This window comes from Euprymna scolopes, chromosome 18 (assembly GCF_053919585.1).
Source record: "Euprymna scolopes isolate OS-2025 chromosome 18, ASM5391958v1, whole genome shotgun sequence".
Lineage (NCBI taxonomy): Eukaryota > Metazoa > Mollusca > Cephalopoda > Sepiida > Sepiolidae > Euprymna > Euprymna scolopes.
This window is the reverse complement of record NC_136499.1, coordinates 986,005-1,010,815: the sequence shown is the minus strand read 5'-3', so window position 1 is coordinate 1,010,815 and position 24,811 is coordinate 986,005. Positions and strand designations below refer to the sequence as shown.

Below are 24,811 nucleotides of genomic sequence, written 5' to 3'. Positions count from 1 at the left end.
AAACCTTACTCAGGACATTATTAGGGCAGAAGAAATAACACTCAAGTTATGGAATTATAGTGTTGAACCGGAGTCACAGGCTGGACCTCTTCCAGACGTCATCTGTAAGTATCTGTACTATACACATTTTATAAAGAGATGTATTTAAACACTCATCTCGTCGCCACGACGATATAACAGACGTTGTATTCGTGCTGTTTATATACATACGACGATATAACAAAGGAAGACACAGCGGTCGCCATACTGCAAACCTAGAGGGATCACAATCAATAAGCGTCAAAAGATTCTCACCGTTGTGGTGAGTTATGTCCATCGCCATCTGTTCAAGTTGTCTTTTCCGGTTCTCCAAAACTCGACCATCATGCTTTAGAATTCGTCCCTTTTAACAGTTACCAATTGTGTACACATGCAAAGTAATGGCATATGTTCACCAATGAGCGACCTACAAATTTATTTTTGTTATTTTTTCGACATTTTCTGTTGTTATTATACAGGATAAGCAAACACGAGGTCGTGTGCGAGAGTGATGATTTCTATAACAATATTTCAAAAGAATACGAATATAGATACTTACGTCACCTAATAATGATTAAAATTATTCTGTTCTTACGTTGATAAACAAAGTTTCAAATTGTACGGTTTTTGTATGGATTTTATTATAGATACTTACATAGTTTCAGAAAGTTTCTGAATAATACTATTCCTGCATGTATTCGAATATAAATACTTACGTACCATAATAAAGTGTATGATGCTGCTATTTTTGTATGACATTGAATGTAGATACTTACGTTTTATAATGACGGCTCAATTAGTGCTATTTTTATAGATTCGATTACAGATACTTATGATGCTTAATAGAGTTTAAAATATACTGTTTTTTCATAGGTTCTATTACAGATAATTACTTTGCTTCATCAATAATTAAATGGTACTATTCTTAATTAGAATACATTATACGTTCTTTCGATGATTAATAAAGTTTGAGAGAGTACTATTCTTTTATAGATTCGATTATAAATAAACGCATTTCTTAAAACGTTTCAAATACGTCTATTTCAGTATGGTGCTATTCGATAACAAATATAATGATTCGATTATAAATATGAAAAACGTTGAATTCTGGTTAAAAGAGACGTGATTTTATTGTTCGACCTCACGATCTACATTCGATTAATTGATAAGAAAAAAAGATCACGTGGAACATCGTAAATTATTTTTTATGCGTTCAAAACTATATTCATCTGTCCCTCTACTGAAAAGAGAAAAATATGAAAACATGGAGGACTAAAAATAAACTATGGCACAACTGTGGAAATACAAATTGAACTAACAACAGATAATAGAAGAAATATTTTAAACATTGCTACTGAAACAAGAGAAAATATTTCTACAAATTTTAACAAATAAAAATCAAGTCACAGAAAATAACATATCATTCTCACTAAATGCAGTCTGGAACGCCCGAACAAAGACAAGAAATTTGTCTTGTATTTTAGAATATATTACGGTCAGTATAACATTGATTGTGCTGATTTGACGCACGATAAAAAAGTATACTTGTTGCTTCGAAAACTGTGATACACAAAACACAGCAAATCCGTGGATTACATTTTACGGTAAAAAAAATGTGACTTTTTCTGAAACCGTAAAACTTTTAACAGAACTGTTCAGACTCAAAACTAAATTAGAAAGTTGGTAGAACACTGTTAACGAGTTATTGGCGTTAGAAGAGATTACAAGAACATTGAAGAATTCGACGTCACGTACGTAAGAAAGATACTTAAAAAGTTAAAAACTCTATTCTCCTGGGGGAAATAACAGAAAGGCCATTATTCACCCGTACACAGAAAGAAAAAACAAGTCACCAAAAATCAAAGTAATTCACCACCAAGTTCATATTATTAGTGCGAATCCTTGGAATGGAGTAAACACTGCCTATACTGCACAAAAACTTGCCTGACTTGTGACATAATTGGACAAATGTTTACTTTGTAGAACAAAAAAGAAAATTAAAATTTGGGTAAAATACACTCGAAAAAATGAAAACAACAATAAAAATATACGTAAATATCTGCCGGTTAAGATAGTCAATAAATACGTGGTTTCAGTTAGGCTTTGGATCAGACTTATCAAACATTATTTTGCATACATGGAAAAGATCAGATAAACCTACCATGCTAAAATCTTGCTGGTCTGAACGATGCTGGGTCGAAAATAAATTAACCACTAATGTTACATTTAACGGTACGAGAAATAAATTAAAGTTTTTGTGTTAAAAGGTACAATAAATAGTTTGGGGACAGATTGAATGCAATAATTCAATTTGTTAGATGTGCGTACAAATACTTTTGGTCAAAAATAGAAACTCTAACAACGAAGAAGGTAAATCTCAAATCAGAATTAAAAGAAAGTTTCCCTTATGTTTTCCCAGTCAGTCTTGGAAAATGCACAAAATGTTATCCAGATTCGAACTCAAACGTAATATGACACCAGTACCCAAGAAAAAAAAGAAATGTATGGTTCGCCTCATTAGAGAATATTAACAAGGAGTTTGAATGACTTGTGAAAGTCGATATCATATCGAAAAGTTGTTCAATCAATGGGCAACTCCTTCCGTCTATGTCAAAAAGAGGTCAAACAAATCGGCTTTGCGCTGATTTCAACATGAGTTTTAACTCAGTACTAAAAGCTTACAATTACCCATTTCTTAGCTCTAAAGAAGTTTTAACAAATCCAACTTGCCTCCTCCCTTGAGGCTTGCATTCACAAATATCCGTGGGCTTAGAACTAATTTAGCTGATGTTGAAGCATTTCTCCTAACAAATACCCCGGATATCTTAGCACTAAGTGAGACTAACCTACACTCCTCCATCCCCTCTAACTACTTTAACATGCCTGGATATCTCCCACTCTGCCGTAAGGACTCTGACAGACATATGCACGGACTTGGAGTTTACATTCGTAATACCCTTCCCTTGACTAGAGAAACAAACCTAGAAACGGATGATCAAGCCTTTATGTGCTTTAGACTAATCATGCAACACAACATTAGCTACTTTTACTTCCTCTACCGCTCTCCCTCGACTCAAGACTGCACCATAATAAACAAAGTATCTGACAGCATACACAGCACTCTCCTTCGACACTAGCGCCCAAGTACATGTATTTGGCGACTTTAATGTCCATCACAAAAACTGGCTTGGATTCTCTACTTGCACAGATGCAGCAGGCAGCGCAACTCACAGCTTCTCTGTATCTCACTCCCTATCGCAAATTGTTACTTTTCCAACCCGCTTCCCTGATCAGGAAGAACAACACGCATCACTATTAGATCTGTTTTTGACCACAGTTCCTGATGATTGTGTAACGAAAGCCGACAGCCCACTTGGGAACGCTGATCATGTGGTGATAATGGTTGAAATCGCCCTAAACTCTAGACCCAAAACTGAAGAGCCAGTGTGCAAAACAACGAGATATTATAAAAAGGCTGACTGGGAAGCTATCAGAGATCTCATCAGAGACGCCCCATGGGGAAATATTTTTACTCTTCCTGCTGAACAGTGTGCAACCGAGACCACTAAATGGTTCAAAACTGCAATCGAAGCGCATGTTCCCATGCGGAAATTCTATAGCAAGCCCCACTCTCCCCAATGGTTTACTTCGACTTGCGCAACTGCCATTGCTCAAAGGCAGCATGCATTCCGCAGGTTTAACCGACATAAGTCCAGTTCAAACAGACAGAAGTACATAGAAGCTAGAAGTAACGTTAAGAAAGAAATAGCGACAGCTAAGAGGGAATTTACGGAAACCACTAAAAAACGCATCGAAGCACAAAAACTAGGAACTCGTGACTTCTGGAAAATCTACAACAGTGTAGTAAATAATCGGCAATCAACAATTCCCCCACTAACCAACAATCACTAGGTTCTTTGCTCAGTAACCGAGAAGGCTAACATGCTTGCCAGTCAGTTTGCCTCAAACTCCAAACTGGACCCTCTAAACCACACCCTACCTCAATTTCCTATGCGGACAGACGCCACGCTAGACGATCTGAAAATCACCCCTGCTCAGGTGCATGCTATCATAAAAAACCTTGACACTTCCAAAGCATGTGGACCCGACCTCATCCCAGCTGTGCTATTAAAAAAGTGCTCAGCCGAAGTAGCTCCAGTTCTCTCCAAACTCTACAACAAATGCCTTAATGAATCTTGCTTTCCGAGCTGTTTGAAAACTGCTTCTGTAGTACCAGTATTCAAGAATTCTGGCGAAAGAACTGACCCATTAAATTATCGCCCTATTAGCCTCTTCCCACTTTTTGCCAAAATATTTGAGACCTTAATTAACCATGCTCTAGTCCAGCACCTTATAGATGCTAAACTTCTGACCGACCATCAATATGGATTTAGACAAGCCCGTTCCACGGCAGACATCCTCACTGTAATCTCTGAACGCATATACCATTCACTGGACAAAGCAGGAGAGGGCAGAGCGGTAGCTCCAGATATATGTAAGGCTTTTGACAGGGTATGGCATGAGGGTCTCCTCAGGAAGATTAGATCATACGGTATCACTGGTAGAATACTTAACATAATTAAATCCTTCTTAGATAAGAGAAAAATCCAGGTTGTCCTCGACGGTCGTACATCTAAACAATATGGTATAAATGCGGGAGTGCCCCAGGGATCTATTCTTGGACCTCTGCTGTTCCTGATATTCATAAATGACCTCCCCGACAAAATTGCCTCTGAGATGGGTATATATGCTGATGACACACACTCTATAGCAGGCACGACAGGAAAACAAATGAACATATATCTAAAGTAATGGCAGAAACACTAGAGGATGACCTCCAATCAGTAGTGGAATGGGGACAAAAATGGATGGTAACGTTCAATGCCACCAAGACAAAACTGGTTTCATTCAATAATTACAAGAAACCTTCTCTACCACCTATAGCAATGGCCAACGACTCTTTATCTGAGAGTACGTCTCTCAAGCTCCGTGGCCTAACGTTCACAGGAAACATGAGTTGGGACAATTACATCGAGGGCATTGCCAGGGCCGCTGCAAGGAAGGTGGGCTCTCTCTACCGTGCTAGAAAACTTCTAACACCCGAAACTATCCTGTGCCTCTATAAGGCCACTATTCGCCCATGTATGGAGTATTGCTGTCATATTTGGGCCGGTGCATCGGCTACTAGTCTCTCGCTCCGTGACAGGGTTCAAAAGAGAGTCGCAAATCTGATAGGCCCTAAACTGGCATCTAAACTTCAGCCTCTGTCCCATCGTCGAAACGTTGCATCCCTCTACCTGTTCTACAAGTATTATAATGGTGAATGCTCTGAAGAACTGCAAGCACTTGTGCCCCCACGACGTGAACACCCTCGACAGACCCGACAAGCTGCAGGATCCCACCCCCACACTGTAGAGATCCCTAGATGTAAAAGATCTTTCTACTCCAGTAGTTTCTTCCCCAGAACTGCTAGACTTTGGAATTCCATTCCAGGTCACTGCTTCCCCAACTGTACTGACATGCATAAGTTTAAGTGCAACGTGAACCAACATCTCGCTGCCCTAATCCCTACATAGTACCCCAGTAGATGTTTCCCCTGATAGTAGCCCCCTACACCAAAGTGGCAATGTGCCTTGTTTGGGGTGAAAATGTAATAAAAAAAAAAATTTTTCACTTAGCAAACGGAGTAAAGATATTCTCTAGCCAATCTGAGTGATGCATACCTTACAATTCCAGTCGAGGAAAATACGAGGGGCGTGCAATAAGTAATGCCCCTGACCCACTTCCAGTTGGCTGATCTCGCTGAAATTTTGCATGTGCAATGATTTATATCTCTACGGGTTATGTGGCACAACAGCTCCCAGACCTGGTCTCCCCCCTTCTACCATTGATGAGGCATCTGTCCGCAAAGTTGAGGCTGCCATTTTGGAAGATCGGCACATTACTATTCGCGAAATAGCCCAAGATGTCAAGATTAGTGCATTGTCTGTGGAAACTATCATTCATGACCATTTGCATATGCATAAGGTGTATGTGAGATGGATTCCCAGGTTGCTCACATCATTCTAGAAGCGAGAACGCGTCGAGTGCTCGAGGATGAATTTGGAGATGTGCCAAGATGATGAGTCAAAGTTTTTCAAAAGACTGATTACACAGGATGAAACCTGGGTCCACCACTATGATCCAGAGACCAAAGCCCAGTCAATGCAGTGGAAGCACTTGGACTCACTACCTCCAAAGAAGGCAAGGGTGTAGCCCTCCGCTGGCAAGGTCATGCTCACGGTCTTCTGGGACCAGGACGGAGTAGTGATGACAGATGTCCTGGCAAAGAGTACCACAATTACAGGAGCCTATTATGCTTCACTTTTGAGGAAATAAAGGGAAGTTATCAAAATCAAGAGGCGGTGCAACAAATGTACCCTCCTCCTTCAGGACAACGCTCTGGTCCACATCTCGCATGTCGCCAGATCAGAAGCACGGGCGTGTGGTTATGAAATCTCCCCCATTCTCCCTACCGTTCTTACTTTGCACCCTCTGACTTTCACCTCTTCCCAGCCATGAAGTTGTTTTTGAAAGGAAAACGTTTCTCAGATGATGCCGCCTTGATTTCTGAAGTCACATCGTAGTTGGAGGACTAACCTGGGGTGTTCTACAAAAACGGTCTCCATAGCTGCATCAAACGATGGGAGAAATGCATAACTCTGGTAGGTTCCTATGTAGAGAAAGACTAATAACTGTGCAAAGTTTCGTTGCTCTACTGCTATGGGAAATGGGTCAGGGGCATTACTTATTGCACGCCCCTCGTAGCTCGAAGTTGATTTGTATTAACACATACGGACTTATTCAAATTCGAAATGTTAGCTTTTTGAGTCAAGCTAGCACCCGCCAGTTTTCAAAAAAATATGGATACTGTGTTGGGCGGCCTTAATTTTGCAATGGACTACCTTTTATTATTAACATAATAAATGAAACGAGAGAACAGCATCGAGCACATTTCTACAAAGGTATTCTCTCGAATACAGGATTTTTGTTTCAAAATAAAAGAAAGAAAATTCGATTTCTTCATGGAGGAGATAACATCATTGGGACACATCATTGATAAAAACACTAGAAGATGTGACCGAAAAGTGGCCAATGCTATAAAGGATATACTGGTTCCAAATGACAATACAGAATTACAAAATTGGGGGAGGGGGGTAGAGAACTATTATTAGATATTTATTCCCAAATTGCACGATTTCCGGCCCCCTCTAAATAATTCAATAATGTTGTGTAGCAGGGGTATATATTGGGTATATATTGGGGACACATTAACGGGTCATGTAATACGGAGTCTCATATTGGATGACGATGATAATGAGGGAGACGTTTATACAGACTGGGATGATTCTTGGGGACTTCATATTAATGCGGACTGGGAGATATTTGATGCAACATACACATATAGAGATGAGGAGATACTTTACTTATGAGGATGGGGACAAATAATACTTGGAAGAGTTGTACAATGTTCGTTACAAGATGTTAAAACACATTTACCTTTTTGGTTGTGATGAATGACGACACGAGACAAACAGTTACAAATTATTAATTCTGATTTCTTTATTCGTCTGATCGGCCGGTCGATGAAGTCAGGAATTTAGCTTATATAGCTACATTAGTCTACTCTTCTCACTTCGCCTCTAAGGGGCTCCCACTCTCCAACTGATTCTCTCTTATCAACTCCTCTACATCAACTCTTCTAACTTCGAACCCTTAAATTCTTATCTTGAGAAACGTGACTAATACACACATGAAGGCATCCTTACCTAAATAAAAAAAGCATCTGTTGCATAACTTCAACTATGCACCTCAAGCAGTACAGTTCATTGAGACGATATACGACACTTTCCATATCGAACTACCCCCAAACAATTCCATAACGCACCCGAACAGGAAGAAAAAGGTAGTTTACGGATCCTTTAACTATCGATCTAAAAAGGAAAATGTACTAGTACCTCTTGCGGGGCTAAGTCTTGCGAGAGAGGTTGTTATGGGGATTTATCCATTCACTCATAATGGCTCTACTGATCATTACAAAAACAAGAGTCGAGTACTCTCATGGACAATTATAGCAATCCTGTGTCATGGTGAGACTACATACTGTTTATTTATCAGTCGGAAAATGCCGATTACATTTTCTTTGTTTAAAACTTTCTTGTACAATATATTCTTTCATATATTGGTGTTCTCGTCTTTTTTTAGAGCCACCACCGTTACTTGCTGTTATTTAAAGTTAGCAGAAGGAAAGGAGAAAAGGAAAGGGAAAAACAGATCAAGCGAACAGAGGTCTTACCGCGTGTGTGTCGGGCAAGGTTGGGCGAAAGAGAGAGAGAGAGAAATCAAGATGGCGCCCATAGTTTTGAACGGTGTGCTCTGATGGAAGTCACGCGAAATCACGTGAAATCATGCAGGAGACATGTATAAAAGGAGTTGACAGGTTAGGTCGGTGAGAGGCAGACAGACGAAAGTTGGTGTCAGTGGTGATCTCAAACCTGGCGGTTGTTGGCCTGATTATTGTTTGAAAAATAAGAATTCTTTTTTCTTTTTTTTATTTCTTTAATTTTGTTGTACTAAACCAGGAACACTGCAAGCTATTTCGGCGATGGCTACAGGCCTAAACAACATGATAAAGCCGTTCAGTGGCGAAGGCGATGTAGTGGCTTGATTAAAGAAAGTCGACCTAGTAGCAAAGCTCCAAAAGATAAGTGGCCTTACCACAGTGATACCGTTGTTCCTGGAGGGTGAAACGCTAGCCCTATATTTGGAGCTAAGCTCCCGTGAACAGGAGAATGCTGACACGATCATAGTCAGATTGATCCAGGCATTTGCGGAAGGGCCGTTTGAGGCGTATAACAAATTAAAAGAGAAGAGGTGGACGGGGGAATCCGTCGATGTGTATGCAAATGAAGTCAAAAGATTGGTGAAACTGGCAGGAATTCGGAGACAGGTAGCGAATCACGTAACAAAGATGGCATTCGTTACCGTGTTCCCGGAGGAGATTTCCAAAAGACTGCAACAGGTCCTAGGTATCGAGATTTTGGAAGTGAGTGATCTGCTTCCAACTGCAAGATTACTAGCAACAACATTGCGGTAGATAGAGTACCGAAACATATTCTTGATATCAGGCCAGTGGAAAATGAAACGGTGGAAAACAATGTGCAGCGGGAGGATAGCGAGACACTTCAGAGACTGATTAGGGAAAGACGACCACCACAGTGGATGAGGGGTTATGAAATGTAATCCGAAGATCAGAGAGGCATGTTGTTTAAAGTTAGCAGAAGGAAAGGAGAAAAAGAAAGGGAAAAACAGATCAAACGAACAGAAGTCTTACCGCATGTGTGTCGGGCGAGGTTGGGCGAAAGAGAGAGAGAAATAAAGATGGCGCCCATAGTTTTAAACGGTGTGCTCTGGTGGTAGTTACGCGAAATCACGTGAAATCCAGCGGGAGACATGTATAAAAGGAGTTGACAGGTTAGGTCGGTGAGAGGCAGACAGACGAAGGTTGGTGTCAGTGGGGATCACAAACCCGACGGTTGTTGGCTTGCAAAAACGATTTCTTTTTTTATTTCTTTGTTGCCCTAAACCAGAAACACTTCACTTGCATTGGATAATAAAATTTTAAATGCTATCGTTATGTAATTTCGATTATAGATCCGTACTTTATTTAGTAAAGTTTAAGAATATTATTCTATTATGGATTTAGTTATAAATATTTACGTCGCTTAATTAAAATATTAAATTAAAAAACTTAAGAATGCTTAATTCCAAATCGTTCTATTCTTTGTGGATTCGATGGTAGTTACATAATTTTCTTAATAAAGTTTTAAATATTGATATTTTTGTATTAATTGAACCATAAAAACGTACATTGTTTAATAATGTTTCGAATAATGTTATGCCTGTATTGATTCAATTACAGATACTTACCTTGCTTCAGAAAGTTATAAATAGCGTTATTATTGCGTGGATTCAATGGCTAATATGATTGTTGTTTAATAAACTATGTCAGAAGATAGGAATATCTGTTGATTTCAGTGTGTCAAGTTATTAACGAGGCTGAGAAAAACACAATATACCCATAACTTGTTTATTGAAATAATTTTCAAACATTAAATGAACTAGGAAAAATGCTTAGAACACAATAACTACGTAGCAATTCCCACGTGGACATAATTAGTTGGGAATATGCAATCCTTTTTTTTTTTTTGAATGACATGTAAAAGATGTTGATCAACATGAATTATCCCAATTTGTGCTTTCTTCAGCAGTTATTCTCTCTGGATACATCTTCAAGAGCATCCCACAACTCATCGTTGCTCTTAAATTGGCGTCTACTTGCATAGAGGTGTCGCTTCAAGATACTCACAAGGTTCTCAGTTGGGTTCAAATCTGGTGAATTCACAAGCCACTCCATCTTCCGTGACCCAGAGAGCTCCAGTTGTTGCAAATACTATTTGCTTTTGTTTGCTGCAAGCGAGGGAGCATTATCCTTCATAAAAATAATGGTTCTCCTCTACGTCAACCTTTGCTTCTTCAGCCATAGTTCAAAGTGGTCTTTCAGAAAAGCTATGCAACTATTTGGCATCATTTTTACGCCTTCTGGGACTCTCCATTAGCCAACTAAAGTACCTCTGCTAATCCCAGCCCAAATCATTATCCCACCACCACCTTGTTGGCGCCTTAAACGCTTATGACGATGTCGTCCATCTAGGACCCATCCCTTGCTCCAGCCATCTGGGCCATCAAGAGTGACACGCACTTCATCCGTGAACAAAACTTTGGAAAAATCCGTTTTCATGTTGTCCTCTGCCCATTTCAATCGGTTTTGTATGTGAGGTTGCTTTAATGAGGCTTTGTCACAGGCTTAACAGACTTTTCCACTTCTTTCAGAAGGCGACATCAAGTACTTTTTGAGACATTCTTCAATCCGGCTGTGTCAAAGACTTCTCGACTTGTCTGTCCAGGGTTCTTAACAACTTCACGTTTAATTTGGAGTAGAGAACGGCGTGAAGCAACTCTAAATTTACCTTTATCAGCTCTCTTACGTACCTTTGTAGGGTCCTTGACAAAGTTCTTCACAGTTCGACAGTACATTCCTATCATTTTCGATATTTCAAGGGTAGTTTTACCTTTTGCTAGCTGTTCTGTAATAGTACTTTTATCAGAACTACTCAAATTATATTTACGACCCATTTTATTGACGTAACAAACTGCCTTGTTAATAATTTTACAAACCTCAAATACCGCAGATTCAGCAAGTACGATGGCAAGTTGTTTACATTGCGCGGAACAGTACGAAAATTCCACATTACGCGCAGCTCAGTATTGCCAAAGTTTCCGAAGCTTTTGATACGAAACTACCGGTAAGTTTCTGAAACTGGTAAATGAAATATGTTATCTCGTTAATAATTTGACACGTAGTGTAGATTTGATTATAGATACTTACGTTGCATGCATCTCTTAACTCATTAGAGTCAGCACAAAAATTTAGTTCGTAATTCGAGTAGAATACACGATATGGTTTCTCAAGTTTTCTGAGTTTTTTTTCGCAGTCATCTTTTGATAAAACAGTTAATGTTGTCTCGTAAGGATAACGAGAGGCGTTTCCTTCTGTAATTATAAAAATACAGTTCATATTAATATTTTTTTAATTCAAAGATAGTTGCATATTACACCATTCTTTTTCCTAGCAACTAAAAATTGGGATAACTACTAATGACCATGTGTCTTGAAACTTCAATTTCAATTCAGAAATACTTTGTAATTTGTAACGTAGAAGTTTTAAAATTTATCGAATTTAGTACTGCCTTGTACAACATTGTGGTTATAGCGTTAGAAATCTCCCTGTAAAAAGCTAATTGTACCTGTTAGGTTTATCGAAAGTGTCAATGTTTTGTAGTACATGTAAGCATTTGAATTGTAAGTAAATTTGAAAGATGATTTACTAATTAATATGCAAGAAATGTCAGACTATAAAGATGGATGAGAACTCGGATGTAAGGAAAGTACATCTGAATAGCAAATATATTGAGGTGTTCCAGAAGTTGCTTTATTATTGAAGTACACAGAAGAGCTGTGTGATTATAAAAGTTAGGAGTTGATGGAATAAGTTCAGTTAACTTCTGTCATTACAAACTAGCATAGTATTACCACTTCGAACATGAGAAGAATCTATCAAACCTATTTGCGCAATGAGATAATGTATGGAATGAAACCTGCCCATTTAGGGTTAAAGGTATGTGTTGCTTGCAGAGTAATGATAAGAGAACTATACAATGGAGTTTAATATGAGTCTTTAAATAAGCTTAGATCATGTTAGAGAAATATTACATCCGAATAGTATGAATATGTGTGCGTAGAACAGAAGTTTTCCTTGGTTTGGTCACATTGAACGAATGGATAAGATTGCTTGGGTTAATAGATATAAAACAGCAGACATAGCAAGATATGTGTGCAAGGCAAAGTCAAGGACAATATAGAAAGAAAATGATAATAGTATATTTGCGAGAAAGGATAAATAATGACCTACCAGAAATATGTTGGTTTTGAAGTTAATTTCTAAAAGGCGTCCAACACATTATCATCACCATGACGATAATGATGGCGATCATTATCATCATCAACATCATCTATTAAAAGATGGGTCATTTGCAACAATTATTTATAGATTGAAAATATGATCCACGGATGCTTACTTTTCGACCTTTCTAAATTTGAAAATAATTGTGAATCATGTTAATCAGAATTGGCATGCCTTCATACTCTGGCAAGCAGGTGTAAAAAAGCTATGCAGCTAACATGGCATTAGTGGAGTTATAAAGTGGGATTTAATACCTTTATGTGCAAACATCGTAATTCTAGTTTTATAATCACCATATAAACTATTATTTATTTAATCACTAATATGAATGTTTGGATTCCAACGAGTAAACAATTAATTTTAGTTTGATGTCATTCGAAAATCAATAAATTAATTTGATATATTCTTCCGGCATACCTAAAAATAATGAGGCTTTTTACTTTTTTATTATTAGTAAACTCCCTGTTATAAACGGGGCTTTCAATAAAGCCTTGGAAAGACGTCTGGTTTTACGTTTTCATTTACTTACAACACTACAGTGCCCCAGTACTCTCAGCATCTTTCCAGTAAAAGATTAAATAGTGCTGCTCTCCCTTCTCCATCATTAATTAATCATTAAGGACTATGGTGTGTGGTATCAACCGATATCTATTCCATCACATTGTTTTATTTTTATCTATTTTTGGCGGCGATTGATTCAGTTTATGGACTTTCTTGAAGTTTTAGTTGCATCCTATTCATGTACTATTTTTATTTTATTTCTATTGCAGCATTCCTATGGGTGGTTATCGTTCTTAGTGTATGTTGATTGGTTTCCGCATTCGACGATTTTATTTAAGATTTAAGCTGTGTTCTATCATTTCAGTTTGTTGTATAATCTCAGTTTCCCTTCGATTCTTTCTTCTAGTCTGTTTTTATGTTTTCGGGACTGTTCATAGTGTAACAGAGCGCGTGGGAAAGAATAGTTGGTTGCGAGGATATTAGCAGCAGCATCCGGAATAAAAGGCATATATGCAAATTAGGAAGTGTGCGCAATGTGGTGTGACAAGAAAAGGAAAAACAGGACATCATTTGGTCGAGAAAAGAAAAAAGTTGGCTAAAAAAAATGGACGTGTAAAATAAAGGCGAGAATGAATGGACTAGCTGTGCTCAGCAGTCGACAGAAACAGACCCAACCAGGTGAAATGGATATGTAGTAGCGGGAGACTTTTAAGCTGGCGTCGAGACTGGGGAAAGAAAAACGGTAATAAACGCCTTGCAAGAAAAGCCGAGTCGGGATTATTTTTTTTGTTCCTTTCCGACAGTGGCGAACGGCGTGGGGTCCGAGAAAGGTTTGAACTGTTACAAACACGATTCGTGCCTAACGACAAACTTACTATTATGGGGTTGAATGGTAATAAACGAAAGGAACACGGGATTTTTAGAAAGGAACATGTATTCACATAAATTACAAGCAAAGACCGGTTGGGAATACCATTCCTCAACGGTAGGCGTTTGCACACGACCGGCTTCGTCGCGTAGCAATCTCAGACTGCCGGGCAGCGGTACTCGATACCGGAAGTGATGTCACCAACGGAAGTGACATCATGAGATAGTCCATTAATCCCCTGGAGGGGCGTCTCCAACAGTTTTTTTTTTTTTTTGTATTACATAAGTAATAAGTTCCATAATCTTTTCAGTTCTCTGGCAAGTTTCGTGCGTTTTATCTTGTTTTTCCACCTCCCCAATCTTTATCCTGAATGGTTTTTAAGAACAACTTTCTAAATAACTAGCATGGGTGCCCGGCGTTGCCCAGGTGTTTGGAGGTGTGTGTTGAGCAAAAAAAAGTGGTAATAGAAAGGAAGACTCGAACCCGTACTGCGAAGGAGGAAAAGAACGCGACGTCTTTGCTGTTACGACCACCGTCAAGCCGCAATGACGTATTAAGGCTAGACAATCGAAAAGAGATGATGACTTTCGAAAATATCGGCGAAAAAAGATACCCCACGCTGTAGAAAAGTGCCCAGTTGGGGTGAAGAAATTAATGTTCTTAGCCAATTTTTCGGTATTTGTTGTCTGAAAGGTCGAGCTTCAAAACGATACTGATCTTGTGAAAATCCGTCGTCTTTGTCGAAAGTTTCAGGCAGACATGCAAACAAACATACATACATAGATTTATCTATTTATAGCTCAAAGTTTCGACCCAAACTGATTAAAAAGCTTGCCCTATCTCTGAATACACTTTATGTAAAATTTCAAATGTTTAGACCAGAAATTGTCTGAGTAATTTGATAGAGACCGTAGAGTTCAATTTTTTTATACTTTGACCCCTATTATGACCCCTTAACATTTATTGTTTTGGGCGCAAATCATGTTATTAAGTTAGATCCATGTGTAAGGAACCTATATGTAAAATTTCAAGTGTTTATACCCAAAATTAGCGGAGGAGTTTGGTAGAGTCAACTCTTACTGGGCCGACTCGCTGTCACTTATCGTCTCTTCATACTTTCCTGCAAGGGATTTTTTTCATACAGAAGTAAAAGTAGAAGCCCATAAGTCTTCTTCTGTTTGCGATATAGTTGAGATTTGGGGGGGGGTCAAAACGCAGTGGTTCGGAAGCGTATCGCCAAGTACTCTCCACTAGACGTTACGTTTTTGTCATATTGAGGGGAGAGTCTTACCTATCTGTATGTTACATCTTCAAGACATCCCCAGTTCTCTCGCTTCTCAGGACTAAAACTGACTGAAAAACACCGTTTCACATTAGAATTAGATTAACACGTGATTCAAACATCTGCGCTAGCTTTTTGTGATAGATATTTAACTCTTGGCTCTTAATTCCTGACTTCGCTAGGCGTCTGAATATATTTCGCTCATCGTCGTCTGTATTGAAAATGTACTTTTATGACACACTACCTAGATTTACACTAGTTAACGGTACTCGCCTGCTATAGTAGGGTCGCATTATATAACAATTAATGACAGAGATGTCGTTGGATGACGGAACCAAAACCTTATTGAACATGAATTTAACATTAATTTTAGGTGTCAGAAAGAAAAGAGAGCCTGAAAGATAGGAATACTCGCGATGAAGAAAACGACGTTTGTGTGACAAAAGCATTTCAGGTCTCAATCTGTGTTTCCATAAATTTAAGTAAAAAATACAAGCATTCTTTTCATAACTAAAATTAAAAACTTGCATTTTATACCAAAAAAAGCGATTCTCATGTTAACAGGAGCCAAAAAGTATGTATCTAACATGTTGTAAAGTCATTTTCATTTGTGAAAATGAGGTTTTACAAGCGCCAACTTTATACTTGATGTGCTCTTCACCCTAAATAAACTGACTTACCGTACGAATGCAATCCCCAACCAGCCACTGTACATATGTCGCCTGGGGCAATCATGTTCTCCTTGTCCAAACAAATAAACTTGATGAACTGCGTTTCTTTTATCGGTTTTGCTAACTTTAATAAGGCGATGTCGTGAGCTAGAATCGGCGCAACTACAAAGGAAGGCAAATGTATATCTCAACAATGTAAGAAACGTCGAAAAGAATTATTCATATTATACATACACATAAGTAAACAATATATATATTGTATAATGTTGTGTTTATTTTAGTATAGGAGAAACTACTATGGTATTAAATAATGTATTTAAGAGAATTTTTTAATCTAAAATAACTCGGTACATTACTTTGATTGTCCATTGATACTTGCTGATTTATGAAAACATTGGAAATCACACTTGCAGTGCGTAAAAAAAGTTTCTTACTGTTCTGTATTCGGTATACTAGCTAGAGAATGATACTATAGATTACACCTGGCAATTCATGACGCGAAACCTTGTCATCATAAAATGATTTAAACTCGAATCATAAATAACAGGCGCCTAGAGATTAATCATAGATACTATTGAATTTCTTTCCACTCAACAAGATTAAATATATCCATTCATGACATACATTATACACTGTATACCATCCAAAAAATTCATACCATCAAAAAAAAATCGAACAAAAACGTAACAGCCAGCTATGGTTCTCCCCAGAATGTGCTGCTGCCATCGCGCACAGAAATTGCTTTTCCATAGCTACCAACGTAATAGATGTACTGAGACTAAAGCTGCTTTCAGGACTGCCAGCAACCACTGTAAAAGAGTAATAAAAAATGCAAGAGAGCTATATGCTTAGTCCGTTAAATCCAAAGTAGCTGAGCAGCGGCTTGGTTTCCACCAGTTTTGGCAAATAGCAAACAGGATCCTGAACAGAAGCGTGCATTCTATCTCAACCATCATCAATGGACCTGGGGTCATCTCGTCAGCATCAAACAAAGCCAAACTATTTGCCAAGAACTTTGCAGCTAATTCTACCCTATGCAACGAAGGCCATCAACTCCTCATATTTCCTCCTATAATAGAAAACACGCTATGCAACATATAAATATTTGTGCGTGAGGTCGCCAAGCTAATCAAGAACCTTGATTCCAGTAAAGGAACTGACCCTGACGGCATTCCAGTTATAGTGCTGAAAAAGCTCCAACCAGAACTTGCCCCCATACTTACAAAACTGTTTAAGCGTTGCCTTAAAGAGAAGTGCTTTCCAACACCCTGAAAACCCTCATCAGTATGCCCTGTATTTAAGAACTCAGGTGAAAAGCCATCTCCCTCTTAGTACAGACCAATAAGTCTCCTGTGTGTCATGAGTAAGTTGTTGGAATTCATATTAAATAAAGAAGTAGTCAACCACCTCAGCAGAAATAACCTTCTTAGTGACATGATGTGCTAACGGTTATATTTCATAGGATTAGTGAATCTCTTGACAAAGGCTTCCTTTCCAAGGCAATTGCTCTTGACATATCGAAGGCCTTCGATAAGGTATGGCATAAAGGCCTACTTCACAAGATTTACAGCTATGGTATCACTGGAAATGTTTTCTCAATCATTAAATCATATATCTCTGATAGGCTCATAAGAGTAGTGGTTGATGGGCAGAAATCAGAGGCGCACAATATTAATGCTGGAGTCCCTTAGGGGTCCATCCTGGGCCCAACTCTCTTTCTAATCTACATCAATGATCTCCCAAAACACATACTTAAATCATTCGTTGACATCTATGCTGATGACACGACTATCTATGGCAATACATCAAAGGCCGTAAATGACAAAGTTCTCTCTGATTCTCTCTCCTCTGATCTTGAGCGCGTGGTACAATGGGGGAAGAGGTGGCTGGTTACTTTTAATGCATCTAAAACAAAGCTTCTATCTTTACATTATCAACGCTCTGATCCCCATCTAGCATCAATTGAAATGGATGGCTCTTGTCTTGGGGAGGCTCCGTGTTTTGACAAGCTTCTGGATTTAACTTTTACTCCTAATCTGAAATGGAACACGTACATCAGGTCTGTTGCCAAGGACGCAAGGAAAATGGTGGGATCCTTCTACCGCTCCAGAAGATATCTCACTACTGATGCAATTATCTATCTATATAAAAGCCAAGTACGTCCAAGGATGGAGTACTGCTGCCACATCTGGGCAGGAGCTGCTAAAAACAGCCTATCCTACATTGACAGAGTACAAAATAGACTTCGTGGCTTAGTTGGGGATGCCCTTTTCTCTTCCCTACAGCCTCTCTCCCACAGAAGAGACGTTGCGAGCCTGTCTTTGTGTTATCGTTATTTTCATGGCAAGTTCGCGTTTGAGCTCCAATCTCTGGTCCTCCCTCGCTAATCTTTCACGAGAAACACCCGTCTGGCTGAAACTACTGCCAATAATTTTTCCCACTCTTTATCTGTGCCTAAATCCAAACGTAGATACCATAGCAGAGCTTCTTTCTCAGAAGTGCACGATTGTGGAACTCTCTTCCGTTTGCCTGTTTCCCACCTGACTACAGCTTGGATGTCTTCAAGTCCAACATAAATAAATTCTTGACAAGCCGACCTCTTAAGTAAGACACTCTATGAAATCTTCAATACTAATGATTACTACAATACTATCTCATTGATTACTGTACACGCAATAACCCTTATCCATGAGTGGCCTCCCGGCCTTGATAAGTGGTGACCTCCATGTAAAAAAAAGAAAACCGTATAATATAGTTACTACTGGTTCTAGAATAGAAAAATAAAATGCTGACCGGTTTATCTTTAACAGCAACGAATATTACATTTTACTACGAACTATCTCGAAACCAAATCAAGTCTTTATACATAAATGCGCGTGTTTACGCGCTGCTTTTATGTTTATTGCATCGTCGCTATTTTATGGGTTATTGTGTCGACTCGCGATTTTCGATCGCTTCGTCTAACACTAATAAACTTTTCCTGCATGAATGGTAGACGAAATACATTCGTTGAGATTTTCAAGGTTTTATTAGAGAGAATAAACTTAGAAGGGAGAGACTACATAACTAAAATTATTTACTTCTTAATTTCTTAAGTTACTCTTATGCAATGAGCGACGCAAAGGACAAATAATCGCGGTAATAACCAGATTAGATTATTCATTATATCATTATTGCTTTATTTATCATTATTGGACACATCCCACTTGCAATGCTTTCAACGGAGAGACTCTGAAACCTTTAGTCTTCCCTCGTTAAAAGCGAGACTTGTATTGTTTGAGTGGTTTGTTTACGGAGTTTTAATTCTATCTGATGCTTCAACTCACATCTCCCATCTCTGATAATTCTGTTCGCAGATAGATATTGTGGCATCCACTAAAAGTGACACTTAAGCGAATAATAAGCGTTACATGCGGGTGCATTTAATAATGTGCAATATGTCAAAATTTATCATTTTCACTCCAGCAATATTTCTTCTTTCTTGTTCAGTTATACTTTATTTACTTTTTATATTTCTTATTTTCCCATTTCAATAATCTTTTCTTGCTCATTTCGAATGCTATCTTCGACATATAACTGTTTTATCTGCTTGACATTTGTAATGATACCGTATAATATAACGAAATGTTATAAAGAATGAAAAAGATTTCCCCTGAAACTCCCCAGTAACTTATTAGTTAGTAATTGTTTTATATCTTTTGTTTAATTGGGTTGTTTAATCAACAGTTATTGCAAATCATTTTGTTTGTTGTAACAGGTTTCAATGGAAACATTATGGATGGTAGAGTTTACAAAAAATAATAATAATGTACCATATTAAAAATCATTTGCTGAGAATCCATATTCCATAAGTCAGAATGATAAATTATATAGTTTATGATGTTACTAAGGATATAAAATGTATGACAATATAACTCAAACTTTGATATCAAACAAATCTTGTCTCCTAAACGTTGTATAATTTTTTTTAGGTATGGCGGTAGCTATTTTGACTGAGCGCTTATACGAAATGTTAAAGCTTATAAAAATGTACTTTTTTTAGATGAGATTATCGAGAGGGGCGTTCCAAAAGAAATATCTCCTATTTTTTTTTTAATTTCGCTCCATTGAATCAGACAGGATTGCAATTTATACTGTTATGATAACTGAACTTATGCATTAATGGTCGGAATTTTAATCTCTCTGTTGCAGATATGAAAAGGATGAGATTCTTAGAAAGCAACCATTGTCATGGGCGCGTATCAGAAGCAGAGATACATCATGCTGATTAAAGTAGATTGACAATGGTGGTGACTATATAGAAAAATAAATTCTCCATCAGGAAAATCACTCGTTTTAATGGTACCATTTCTGTCATTGTAACTCATCAATTTTTTTAATTAAAAACAATAGCAGGTTTTACTTTTGGAAGGAACCTCGTATGTAAAAGTTCATAATAATCGGGTGTTAAAAATAATTAATTAAAAATATCTTTCTATGTATTCACTTCCTAAATGTAAACATTTTCAAAAATAATGTGTCCCTATTACGGACTATATTTTAAAATATATATTTGACAAAATTCATAATGTCCCATTTATTAACTTAGATTACTCTCTCTCTCTCTTTCGCTCTCTCTCTCTCTCTCTCTATTTATCTATCTATCTATCTATCTATCTATCTATCTATATATATATATATATATATATATATATATATATATATATATATATATTATTTACACCAAATATTCGTATATGTTATATACTGGTGGAATTATTATGATGGCGTATATATATATATATATATATATATATATATATATATATATATATATATATATATATATATTTGCGTATATATTTGTATTTTTGTTCATGTTAGTATTAGAAATTCTTAGTGTGATATCTAGAGACAGTCTTATGAGTGTTCATATTGTTGGGAGATGGAGACATTGGTGAGATATAGACAGGTATATATAAAGAGACAGGCAGTTCTGTATATATGAGAGACAGGATACATATAATGAGAGAGAGATAGACAGTTCTTATATATAGAATAGACAGTGTACATGTTACTACACAATGAGAGCAGATTTGATATATAGATAGATAGACCGAGAGTTTGTGCGTTTGGCATTTATATGTTTGACAGTTCTTATATGAATGGGAGTGTTTCTATAACTAGTGACACATATATTTCTTACTTATTTTTGAGATGATGATTTTCACAAAGTTCTTATAATATAAATGGACAATACCTTTTCTGTTGAATCACAACACGAAGACGCAGATACACAAAGATGATGACGTCCTTTATTTCATGACCGGTCCATGATTTCGCTTGAGGAATTCAAAGTTTCTTTACATGCTTTTTCTTCTCTAACCTTTCGCTTCTAAGGTTTGACGTCAGCAGTCGTCTCTTACCTCTCTCTTTCTCTCTCTCTCTCTCTCTCTCTCTCTCGGCTCCCTCTCCCCGACTCTTCTCCTCTTCTCCCATACTGCATCTAAAACTCTACCTATATTGAGAACTCGTAACGTCATCGCATGATTAAACATGTGCTCATAAAGAACGTTGGAAGACATGCGTCACGTTGCCAAACTTGACATGACCCCGAGTTCAGTAACCTATTTTTCAAATAACCTCTTTACAAAATATGTTTACAATTTCAATTGACGATTAAATTCCTTATTTTAATTTTCACAGAAACAAATTTCATTATTACATTCTTTTTCCAATAAACAGATATCTAACTATTTTGTGTGAGCTAAACAATTGCGATTCCTAATTTCAATAACATTCTGTATTTATTTTAACTTGTGATTGGAATTTTCAATTCCAAATCTAGCTTTGCAAGTTCGAATCCTTGACTATCCTATTTCATATTTACATTTAACTAATTCCCTATTTTTTTACTTACATGAAAAAGGGACAGCCCTTTATCATGAAACATGGTTATTGGGGGGGGATAAAAAAAGAAGGTTTTGGTAGGTTGCTCGGCTCGCAAGGGAGAGTAACAGAAAGAGGGTTAAAAACTAAATTGACAGGTGCGCGTATTTAATGAAGTAAATTAGAAATACCACAGTTAACTTTTACTGAGAGGAAGATTTTTAGGTTTGCTTACCCAACTTTGACTGGTTTTGTCTACCCAAGATGTTGGGGGAGGAAACCAGCTCCCCATAAAAAGGGGATTGTCTAAATTGAATAGCAATTGTCTTATATAAGGGGTTCCCCGCATTACTCAAAAGCTGATTGCTTTCTGGGCGTTCCCGGCACGAGGCCGAGAAGCACACGTTCGCTTCAGATTAGTTTCACTTTATTTATACTAAAAAGGCAAACAAACATGTGACAGAGCGAAATAGAACAAATTTTATAAATGTCGACCAAAATAAATCTAGACACGAAGATCGCAAATCGTAGATATTATGATCTAGGGGATATATAAATAGTTCTAAGACGTAGTAGCATCCCCCCCCCGAGAAGCACGACGAAAAAAATCTTTGTCGGACATGCATAAAATGTGTACAGACATTTTGCCTTTTATCTATGTAGACTAGCCTGGGTGCCCGGCGTGTTTAGAGGTGTGTGTTTAGCAAAAAAAAATCGTAGTAGGCAGACAGGCTCAAACCTGTACTGCCAAGGAGGAAAAGAATGTGATAAAAAACGTGACATGTTTGCTGTGGCGTCCATCGCCAAACCAAAAGTGACGATGGTTTAAATTAGGGTTAGACAATCGAAAATAGGCGATGATTTTCGAAAATAAAGCGATCCCTCCCTGTAGAAAAGTGCCTAGTTGAGGGTGAAGCAATTAATGTTTTTAGCTAATTTTTCGATATTTGTCGTGGAAAGGATCAAGCTTAAGAACGATATCAATCTCATGAAAATCCGACACCTATGTCAAAACTTTTAGGCAGACATACATACATACATTTAAACAGACAGGTGAGATTTATATTATAGACTAGCGGGGGTACCCGGCGTTGCCCGGGTGTTTAGAGCTGGAGGGGGGGGGGGGTAAAATACAAAAAAGAGAAGTAATAATCCCGTTTAAATATTATAAAAAAAAACAATGTTAAAACTTCTAAAATAAGATCGGAAAAAAACGAACGTGATGCGGTTCCCGGGTTTTTAAAAACCAAAAACAGTTTGAGAGAGGGACGTATGTAGGCTCGAACTTGAATCCTTGAGGCGAAAGCTAAAAAAAGCGTGATGCCTTAACTAAAAAGTGAATTAAGTCAAACAAGTTTGTTTGAGTTTTGTTTCTCCAAGATGTTGGGTTGAAAACCAACTCCCCAGAAAAAATTGGGGTGTCCAAATGAAAGTAATTGTCTGATATGACGGTTTCCACCGCAGTGGTCATTGATCAAAAACTGATTGCTTTCTGGACGTTCTGGCGAAAGCCGAGAACACACACCGTTTCAATTTAGTTTCACTTTATTTATACTGATAAAACAACAGAGAAAATAACTTTAAATCGGCTTCTAAAAAAATCCATGTCGGTAATAATCTACTATATAATAAAATCATTGCAGAAATTTTCCTCTGGAGCAAAATACCAAAGGTTTGCACCAACATATGCCACACACAGATGTATTATTTCTAGATTATTAGCCACTATCATATGTAACTTTTGAACGCCATTTTAGACACAAAGATCGTTATAATAAAATCCGCTATTTTAGACGCATAGGTCGTTATAATAAAATCCTACATTGCATCCTAGGAGTATCATAATCACAATCGCAACATCTTTTGACGAAATAGTTCCTATTTTTCTCTCTTAATCTTCACTCCTCTTGTCGCTCCAACTATCACCGGGACTATATATACACCTTATAACTATTGTCCCCGGCACCCTTCGTAACTGCTTCATACACTAATATACATACTATTATCTTCCAGTTACCGATTACAAAATGATAATATCTCCTTTTATAATATTACTAGCATATATCTATAATTGTATATTAGAAATATTTGTGTCTGTGTGTCATACGTATTATATGAGTTATTGAATAATGTTATTATATTAGAAATGGAAATAACTTCAAGTTTTTATTCTGTGGACTGTTAACAAATTCTACTATTATATAAAAGAAATTTTGTCTGTGTGTGTGAGTTCGTTTCTTATTGACTCGAAAACAGCTGGACCTGTTTTTATAACATTTTACACGAAGATACCTTATGTCCTTTTCAGTGTTCTTAGATAGGTTTTGTATCGGAATGACTTCGATAAGTATCGATAATCAATAATCGAAATAATACAATGAAATAAAGAAGAGGCGGTTTTGACCACAGTTAATATCTTACATAGCCTAGTATCACAAGTGCATTTGAGAAGTTTACCACATAATCTTTACATATAAACAAGTCGGTTCTTTTATATGAAAGGGGCGTGTTGGAAATGAACGTTTTTGTTTAAAACACAATTGAATCATGAGATTTAATTTTTGCATTTTAGATTTAAATTCAAGTCATTATATATAAAAATAATTTTATAAAATCAACAGTTTGTCCTGTACTGTGCAATGCAGACTACAATGTATTGCGAACTAAGTAACTACAAGAAACATGTGAGCTTTCTCCTGGTGCACTGCAACAGGTCCCGAATTAGAGCAGGCAATCAATCGATTCTATTGAAAATAACCGATTTAAATTATTTCGATGTCAATAAAAGTATGGGAGTGTGAAACATTCGTTATCATTCAATTCCGGGCAACGTCAGGTCAGTCTGCTAGTATGCAAATAATTCTAAGCTCAAAAGTTCATAGGTCAAAGATATAGCATCTTTTAAAAATCGTAGATGAAGGTCTGGAATACATACTTATAATCTATTTAAATCTATGGAAGGACGATCCGTACAGAAATGT

General features: G+C 37.4%; 1 protein-coding gene across 2 annotated transcripts in view; it reads right to left on the bottom strand.

Moving 5' to 3' along the window:
- Positions 1-24,811, bottom strand: part of LOC145297480 (chymotrypsin-like elastase family member 2A) — a 75,849-nt gene that overhangs the window by 20,811 nt on the left and 30,227 nt on the right. For both annotated transcript variants that reach the window (XM_080143350.1, XM_080143351.1), the window contains exons 5-6: positions 15,972-16,124; positions 11,507-11,670 (exon numbers count right to left, since the gene is read on the bottom strand). In XM_080143350.1, the coding sequence (XP_079999476.1) occupies positions 11,507-11,670; positions 15,972-16,124 (317 nt within the window). The remainder of the gene's footprint in view (positions 1-11,506; positions 11,671-15,971; positions 16,125-24,811) is intronic.